The sequence below is a fragment of the Astatotilapia calliptera genome, unplaced genomic scaffold (assembly GCF_900246225.1).
Source record: "Astatotilapia calliptera unplaced genomic scaffold, fAstCal1.2 U_scaffold_132, whole genome shotgun sequence".
Classification (NCBI taxonomy): Eukaryota; Metazoa; Chordata; class Actinopteri; order Cichliformes; family Cichlidae; genus Astatotilapia; species Astatotilapia calliptera.
Genome location: NW_020535655.1, coordinates 40,238 through 49,648, shown reverse-complemented (window position 1 = coordinate 49,648; position 9,411 = coordinate 40,238). Strand labels below are relative to the sequence as shown.

General features: G+C 40.4%; 1 protein-coding gene across 1 annotated transcript; it reads right to left on the bottom strand.

The window, feature by feature from the left end:
• Nucleotides 1-229: 229 nt before the first annotated feature.
• LOC113017476 (uncharacterized) lies at nt 230-6,086 on the bottom strand. Its single transcript, XM_026160626.1, has 6 exons — nt 6,005-6,086; nt 2,484-2,648; nt 2,288-2,375; nt 1,811-2,164; nt 710-788; nt 230-291 (listed from the first exon to the last, which is right to left on the bottom strand). Exons 2-6 carry the CDS (start codon nt 2,609-2,611, stop codon nt 230-232), a joined length of 711 nt encoding a protein of 236 aa, XP_026016411.1. The 5' UTR covers nt 2,612-2,648; nt 6,005-6,086.
• Between the last annotated feature and the right edge of the window lie 3,325 nt (nt 6,087-9,411).

The following is a 9,411-nucleotide window of genomic DNA, read 5'->3' as shown; positions in this document are numbered from 1 at the left end:
GACCCTTTCACCCTCCTGCACTTATTCTGGTCTTGTAGCACACCAGCTATTTCTGTCTGGTTGTGGAGTGGCTTACTATTCCTACACCAAGTTGAGTCATCCAAAGCTTTGACAGAACTCGCTGAAGACAGCTCTCCAAGGCACGTCTAACATCTTTGTTTATTTTTGTTATGTTTTTGTGCCCAAAGATGTTTCTTTCAGAACAAATTTTTGAAAGAGCCACATATGTTTATTTTCTTTCTGATATTTTCATCTTAAGCTGAATCGTCTTCAGCAGTTTGTTATTTGACCCTGAATTTATAGAACCAAACCATATTCATCATAGTTCACTGTTTACTCATTACCTAAATCAAGGCGCTGTATTTCCCGGTTTTATCAGCCGGTCTTTTACCTGGAAGCTTGCACTTTGAAGCTCGCTGTAGCTGCTTTCATTATTGCAACGTGTAATTTATGACATGAACTCGCGTTGTTTGTTTATGTTGCTACTCACGTATCCCTAATCAAACTGTAAAAAGTTTAAATCCGAGCTCTGCTGATAACTACTCAATAAAGAGATAGTCCTTTAATCTTAGAAAAGTGAAACTATTGTTCTGAATGCTTTAAAAAAACATTAATTTTGTCCGTTTCTTTAACATGATAGCAGGCAGGGTAATATGATATTCAGGCTGACACAACCAAAGCTTTGCTGAGCTAGAAAGAAGATACTCACCAGCTTGAGATGCTGCAATTTTTTCAAAATCAATACCCCCTATTGTTCTTTTCCTCTCTGGCCAGTGCTGATTTACTACCTATAGAGAGAAACAATAAAACATCACTGCTGCTAAGTAAACTCATTGTGCATCATAGTTTCTATGTGTCAATACAGTTGCAGGAAAAATCTAAGCATTACTAGAAAAAATATGCTATTACATGAATGAGAAAGAAGTAAGGATTCATTAGACCTAAGGCAGGTCAAGAACCACTGAAGTGTGTGATGGATGAGCCGATCTTTTGTGAAACAAGTGCTCAAAACGATGTTCAAAATGATTTTTCTCACAAACAGCTGAAAACACCTTATTAACTATTAAGCAAACGGGAAAATGAAGTGTTTTCAGTGTGTGTGGTAGTTCTTGGCAAGGGAAACGCTGTGCAGCTAGGAGAGAGAATGGATTCCACCAAATGTTGGGAAATTCTAAATGCGTGTGTCTTTTTCTTCTTCTTCTTCTTTTGGCTGCTCCTTTTAGGGTTCTCACCGTCTCTCTAACATCTTTCTGCATCTCATCCTTCACTGTATCCATGAATCTTTGGTGGGGTCTTCTGCACATGTCCAAACCATCTCAGCCTTGTCTCCCTAACTTGTTTCCAAAATGCTTAACCTATCCACCAATGAAAGTCTTAGCATCTTCAGTTTTGCCAGCTCCAGTTTTTTCCCACTACCACTCTGTAAACCTTCTTTTCCACTCTTGCTACTATCTTTCTGTCACAAATGACCCCTGCCACTCATCTCCACACAAAAGATCACTCCAAAAGTTCCAGCTTCAGTTTCTTAAAGTATTTAGCGGCAGCATAATACTGAAAGTGAAAAGGTGGTGGTGCAAAATACTTCAAGATGACTGAAGCTGGAATTTCTGGAGCGAAATCAATGAAAGCTTTGTTTATGCATCTTTGCACTTCAAGAAAGAAGAAAGGAATATTTGCTGTATTTACAAATATATAAAAACCCTGATATTTTTCACACATGCTTTCATCGGTAAATATTTGAATTTTTTACCCTTTAAACTAACTGTGGGTCTATTAGGGAATCTTAAAGTAATAATGAGGTTGTATTTACCTTTCGAGTTACACGATCATCCTTCACATCAGTTTTATCAGCGCATGTTTCCATTCCCTGTTCCTCCACAGCGATCTGTACATCCTCAACCTCTCCGTTCATCTTTGACACGTCTGTCGTGTAACTTGATGTGAAGTCTGCAGCTCTAAGGCTGGTCTTTGCGTTGTTTTTAAGAGAGGCCTTTGACTCAAACAGAGCTCTCAAGGCCTCTATGGACCCTGTGCTGCTTTTAAGGCTGCTCATTGATTTGCTGCGGGTCAAATTGGTTTTGGCTCGAGACTTTTCCTTCTCACTGTTTTTCCTCATCAGAGACTCCAGATGAGTCTCTTTACTTTCCAGTCGAGATGGCGTTATCTGAAAAGGATACACAAGGGAGGGAAGTGTGTGTAAATCCAGCTGCAGTGATTATTCTTTTTCCTGCTATGCCATTGATGCTTTTCATTAATTGGACAAACAGCTAAAAAAATCAGAAGTTACCTCCTTTAGCACCTGGTTTGGCTTTCTGTCATCGTTATCTACTGAGGGTCCTTGAATGGATTTGTTCCCTTTCACAGCAGTTTGATATCTGTCACAAACACAAACACCACATTAATGATTTGATGTCACTAATGACCTACAAGTAGCTTAGAGGGGTGCACAGATACAGAGAGACTGATGCTTTTTTTTTTTTTACCTGGCCACCAATTGGGACACTGACGTCGTCTTGTCCCGCAGCCCCGCATCCGTCCAGACTGGCTTATCACATGACGAGCTGAGGCTCTTCAGCGATTGGGTACGCCTAATATTGCTCTTCCATTCCATGATCAGGTCACGGGTGCACACAGTTTGGATAAATCGCCTAGAATACAGACGCATAATCAATAACATTTGATTATGTTTACATTTCAAGTCCCATAACAAGCATTTATCTTCACTTCATTCAGCTCCACTAACTCACAGGTATGAAATGCCTTGACATCAATAATGCATAGCTCTCAGGGAGTGAGAGAGAAGGATTTGACGTGTGCCTTTCAATTTAACAGCGATGCAGAGTGCAGCAACTGCTCGATGTAAAGACACGAACTCGAGTTTGATGAAAGCAAGATGACGGCGTAAGTAAAGGAAGTTTTGAGAAGAATAGTTACCTTACAGATGTCGGTCAGTGTCTGCTCTCTGGGAAAATCAAAACACTTCCGCCAGCATCCACAAGACGCTGCACACGGTATAAAGGCTCTGCGAGCAAAGTCCCTTTTCTTCCTCATTACCCTTCGACTGTAAAATGTTCGATGAGTAGCAAACAGGGTGTACTCTAAATCCACTGACGTTATAAATTAGGAAACTTTTATCCTGCAATCCTCATTTTGCTCTGGCTATTGCATTGTGTGTGGCTCCTGCGCTCTCAGGGGAATCATTGATGTTGGATTCAGATTAGCCCTCTGATGTAATGGTGTGATCTTTGAGCAGCAGTACTCTCTCTATTAAGTAAAATTAGAAGTGTACTTTATGATCCTGAGGGCGCCTGGGCCATTACAGCAGCAATGTGGACAAAGGAGAAGCATAGAAGGCATTATTAAATCAAAGGAATTATGATGATAGCTCATCTTCATGCTGGGACAGAGCGACCTGGTTACAGATTTACAGATTTATTTGCTATGTGAGAGTAGCAGTAGTAGTGTGACTGTCCAAAGTTTGCACTGTTGTGTTCAACTGAAATTTTTCTTAAGCAAATGGAGAGAATCAGGAAGGAAGAACAATAAGTTAGATACAAAAACAAAAACCATTAAAAAATTCACATGTGTGCAGAATTCCTAACGTTAACACACCATTAAAGCAGTTTGGCTGTTCATGGAAACGGCTCATTATGAGGTTATGAGGCCCTTATGCTTTAACTGTGAACAGTTATGCTTGTTGAAGACAGGCCAGTGTGTAGATGTGAATGTATGCAAATCAGCGTGGATCCGAAGTGGGCCAGACTAGTGAAATCCCCCTTTCTGTCACTGCAAGCAAGTTTAATGCGTTTAATCCCCGAAGTGCATTCTCAACTTAGTTTTTCAAGAATTGCTCTTGTGGTAAAGGAAATAAGTCTTTGAGCACTACGCTTGGAAATGTAAGAAATAAATGTGTAGCTCATTAATCAGACTGACGTATATTTCTAAAACATGTTTGTGTTAATTCACAAAAAGATTTTTTTTTTATAGATAGTGAAGGAAAGGGAAATTTTCTGTCATTTAGTTATCGATGAATTACTGTGGTGTCGTATGAATGGCCAGGTAGAGACGTTTAAAAACTGTAAAGCTGTAAAAATACAGTAAAAAATTCCAAAAGTTGATCCCAAAGCCATCCAGTGGGCCAGATTAGGAGTCTTTGCCAGGGTCAGTTCTGCCCCCCGGCCTTATGTTTGACACCCCTGATTTAAATAATTTAAGAACTTTTTAAGCATTTACACCGTGTCATTTAAAAAAAACATTATTATAAAATTAATTATTAAAACAGTCATTAACTTTGTAAAACCTCTTTGGAGGCCCCATTTACAAGGCTCTTATTTTAAATCAGATTCCAAGTTGCTGACTTTCCTTTGGTTTAGGAAGCCAAGGGAGGAGAACAAGTGTTGAGTAAATGTGTCCTCCACCAAGAATTCCAAGAGCTCCTGACCCCAAAGTGTCAAATGAGAGAAGGAGGAATCTTGCTGACAGCATCAATACTAACGCAGGACCCCCCAACCAGAATTCACTGCCACACGCTGCATTATAATGTCTGTGAAATGTGTACGCAGACTGCCAACCTGTGAATAAAGCCCATATAAACCACTGCTGGCTTTTCCTACAGCCATAGCCACAGTGTGTATGCAGACACAGCAACTCCCCATCCCCCTCATGTTAAATAATGCGCAATTTTTGATAACTGTGCCATCTTATGGTGAGATATATTTACTGCAGTAAATCCATACGGGTTAAGTAATGTGTTTAAAGCTGCATTTAAGGTATTGATTTTTTTGGCCACTTGGGGGCAGTGAAACAACCTGAACATTTACATATTATGGCTAATTTATTATTTGCTGTTTTTCTGTATTTTTGTGAGTCTGCGCTGTGAAACACAGAGCAGTTACATTTTCCGTCCACCTATATAGTTAAAATATACACAAATTGCTTTGATTTTTAAGGTAATCTGACTGCAGACACGTCTTTTAAAAAATAATTTAATTGTATTGAATTAAGATCTTCTAGTGTGTAAAATTTAATTTGAATGTGGTGGTATTTAGATTCTTACCCGATCTGAGCACATTTTTCGTGTGTCTTTTTTAATTAATTAATTAAATAAATTATTGATTCATTACCTCCATTTCACCAAGTAGATGTTATAGACAATGGAAGCTTTTGTCAGAGCGCACAATTCATATTCCCCCTCTTTAGTCTTGCTTTCTGCTAATCAGTCTTCAAACAAAGAGAGAGCAACAGCAGCAGCACACACCCCTGGGGCAAAACTGTGAGAATCAGCCTGGTTGTCTCTCCCCCCGCCCTCCCCCTCTGACTACAGCCCTCATCCCTCCCATCTAAAACCCACTCCTGTCTCTGAGGCACCAGGGAGATGAAAGGGAATATGCAATGCGCCGCCTTTGACTGCGAACTGTGCGGCGTTATTAGGGGAAGTTTACTGGCCTTGTCTGCGTTTTAAACACACTTGCTTACATCAGGCAAGTGTTTACAGGGAGGTTCCGTGGTTGATTGGTTGGTGGGAGCCTTTTAGTACATGCAGATTACACTCCGTGTCTGATCCGGGGCTGCAGAGAGCACCAGCAGACGCACACTGATCTCTCTCTTACTTACTGTCCTTTCTCACTGTGCACAAGCAACTAGGAGAAGAAGCTCGGCCATATTTCAACCCGATAACATTCGTAGACCAGCAGAGGGCGCAAAAGACCACCGACAGGCACAGCTGTGTATGTTTCTCAGCCACATTCGGGTTATGTGGGAACATTACAGTGAGGCTATTCAAGGCCAAACTAGGTTATTGCAGTGCACCAAAATAACTCACAACATACAGCAGCGAGAACAGACAGCAGAGAGCTGTGGAAGATAAGGTCAGCGCTGCTCAATAAATTACGTCGTGCATGAAAGTATTTAAAATAAATAAATAAAAATCCCAGACAGTGAAATTCATTTAGATGCAGGGTAACTCTTCGTGTACCAGACAAATACTCCCCTAGTCAGGCGTTACCTCACTTAAACCTGCTGCAGTCGTGCATTTCTGATGGGCCCTGTCTGCATCACAGAGGAGCCAGACTGTGGTGTTTGCTCAGAGGCTCGTGCACGAGAGTGACACACGCGCGCGCGCGCAAAGACACATCACGCACCTCATATGGCCAGCTGTCATGAGTTTGGATAATATGCATGCATTGTGACACAGCGTGTGTGCGTGACTCAGTACTGGCCTGTGTGCGCGCGTGTGTATGTGAGTCATGCTGCCGCTACTAGTGATACTGCCCAACATGTAATTGAGGTAATCTAGCTGCTGTTCATTCAGAGTATTCATGACATATGTGGAAAAAAAAAACAGGCTTAAAAGATTAATTATTAATCATTAAAAATTAAACAAGTAATTATTGTTACCACAAGCTTCTGCTAAGCAGTGTGCTGCACCTTGGATTATTTCTTTAAACACACATTCTTTCAGATCATTTTTTGGCACATGTTGGGATATCTTATTTATTCAACAGTCATTTCTTGGCCAGATCACTTTGATGCCAGTAGGAAGCCCAATTAGTTAAAAAAAAAAAAAGTCCCATCTGTAGTTTAGATCTCAGTCTTCCTTTTAGACTCAGACCACCCTTGAAGAGGCTGAAACAGACAGCTACAAAGAGAGGTAACTTTAGTTTGCTGGTTTTTCTCTCGTGGTCAAACATTGATGCTGTGTTGTTTTGGTAGTTTTACATTTTCCGTGGCTTTCGTGTTTAACTTGTTTGTTCTGGCTTTTAGGCTAAAGGTGACTGCGTCGGGCTATATGAGTGCATTTCTTCTGTGCAGTATGCAATCAAAAGTCTCTGGATTAAATGTAGTAAATGCAACACATTCAGATCACTTTGATTTCTTTTTTCTTTCATTTTAATCTCATGCAATAACTTAGTTTGCTCAGTGTGTTACTGGCTTTCCTAACATTCAGACATTTGAGACAGAAATCCAACATTTCTAACGAGCTATACAGCACAGATTTGTCAGCATCTTTGAAACACATCTGCTCCGCCGCAATATGCATTCTTGTGCGTTCATCTGTTCTTCATGATGTGTTTTTGACGTAAGAGCAAATGTTCTGTGTGTGCATCCAAAACAGAAGTATTCACACAGAGAAAGAGAGAGCAGATGATGGTTTCCGGATCGTGCTGCCAAATGTGTAAAAGACGTGGAGGATGCACTGTGTGATGATTTGGCTAAAAAATAAGAAATGCAAGATTCATTTTCGTACTAACATGACACTTCTAATCTAATGTTTCACATATAGTGCTGTCAACCTTTAATAAATGAGATTAGTCATTGATCCAAAATGCTGCAGAGAGAGTAGTGTCAGGGACTAGAAAGGGAGAGCACATTTCTCCCATATTGGCTTCTCTTCATTGGCACCCTGTCAAATAAGAATCACATGTAAAATCCTTCACCCCTCATACAAGGTCTTAAATAATCAGACCCCATCTTATCTTAAAGACCTTGTAGTACCATATCAACCCAATAAAGCACTTTGCTATCAGACTGCAAGCTTACTTGTGGTTCCTAGAGTATTTAAAAGTAGAATGGGCGGCAGAGTCTTCAGCTGTTAGGCCCCTCTTCTGTGGAACTGGCTCCCAGTTTGGATTCGGGGAAACAGACACCCTCTCTACTTTTAAGAATAGACTTAAAACTTTCCCTTTTGATAAAGCATATCATTACAGCTAGATTAGGTGACCCTGGACCCTCCCTAAGTTATGTTGCAATAGGTTTAGGCAGTTGGGGGCTTCCCCTTTCTTGTTCACTCACTATATGTTTACACCCTCTCTGCATTCAATCATTAGTTATTATTAATCTCCGGCTCTCTTCCACAGCATGTCTTTTGTTCTGTCTTCTTCACCTCACCCCCAACCTGTCATGGTAGATCGTTTTCCTCCCTGAGCCTGGTTCTTCTCCAGGATCCTTCCTGTTTAAAGGAAGTTTTTCCTTCCCGCTGTCGTCAAGTGCTTGCTCTTATGGGGTCCTTTGATTGTTGGGCTTTTCTCTGAATTATTTTGTCTCTGCCTTACAATATAAAACAAATATAACTGACCTTGTTCTGCCGATTCATGTACATGACTAATTGTGCACTCTGGATCGTTTTCTTGGGCCTGTGAAAGCACAGGTAGAAAAGTCACACAAGCACAAATAAAAATGACTGTTTTTTTCCCCCTTTTACACTGATCACATATTCATAAGCAACACCAGCACCTGACAATTAGGTTTCGTCTTTCATTTTTTGACTTGATTGATAGTGAAACTTAGCCTACTGCAGTTTGCAAAGTTGTTGCCACAGACAGGTTTACGCTGAAGAATGGGCGGAGTGTTGAAAACACTACAGCGGAACTGATTTGTCAGAGTTTCGTGGAATATATACACTCAGCATATAATGAAATTTATATTGGTAATGATTACGATGCTGGAAACATATTAGAAGACAAAGCATCATGAAAAGAACTTTATAATATTAATGTCTGTGTCAGTAATAAGAAATTCCCTCTATAGATTATGTCAACTGCTTTTGTGATGTTTTGATTCCACATTTGAGCATCTTTGTCGGTTTGTCTGCCACTGACTAGTTCCTTCATTCTTCTCTCAGTAAGAAAGTGAGGGGGAGGAAGAGAGAGGGACTGCAGGAGAAAGAATGAAAGAAGCAGATAAAGGTGTATATATTTATTCTTCCAGCTGAGTCACAAATCAAAGGGGAGAGCTGGAGAGGAGCCGAGGCTTAAAAGAAATCTTAATTTTAATGCAAGTGGAACATCAATACCGATCTGCGGCTGCTGAGTTTACATTACATTTTTACAGTTTGAGTCTAGTTATCTTATGTGCTTCTTATTAGGCAAAGTGAAAAACTATTTAAAAACAAAACAAAACATAAAGAGCTAAAAAGCTTTTGTCCGCCATAATTGCAGGGTTGTAGTAGGAGTCGATGCAGTCACTGATAATATTTCTGCTTCTGCGGAAGAAACAGTAAGGATAAACACGATTTCTTCTGTGTGCCAGAGAAACTCCACACGTGTTGTTTTCTTGTCATAACATAGGATTCTAACCTAGGTGTGTAGCAGTATATTCAGGCAAGCATCATGTTTTGGAGAACGGTGAAGGAAACAGAACAAAATAAAACTGAGAGTTACCAGAGTATTTCACAGATGATTTGTTTCCAGTGCCTCAGGACCTAAGTGGGAATCTTATGTGTCATTAGGAAAGTCTTTCCAGTGCTGAAAAGACAAAAAAACAAAACAAAAAAAAAGTTCAGGGACAGGCTGTCAGCTTCTACCGACACTCATGGCTATGATTTGCAGGAGCACTCAACCCCTCCCTTCCTCCCCACCCTTTCCAAAGGAGAACATGAAGCCAGTGCTAAGAAGCAGCACATTGTGTTTGCGT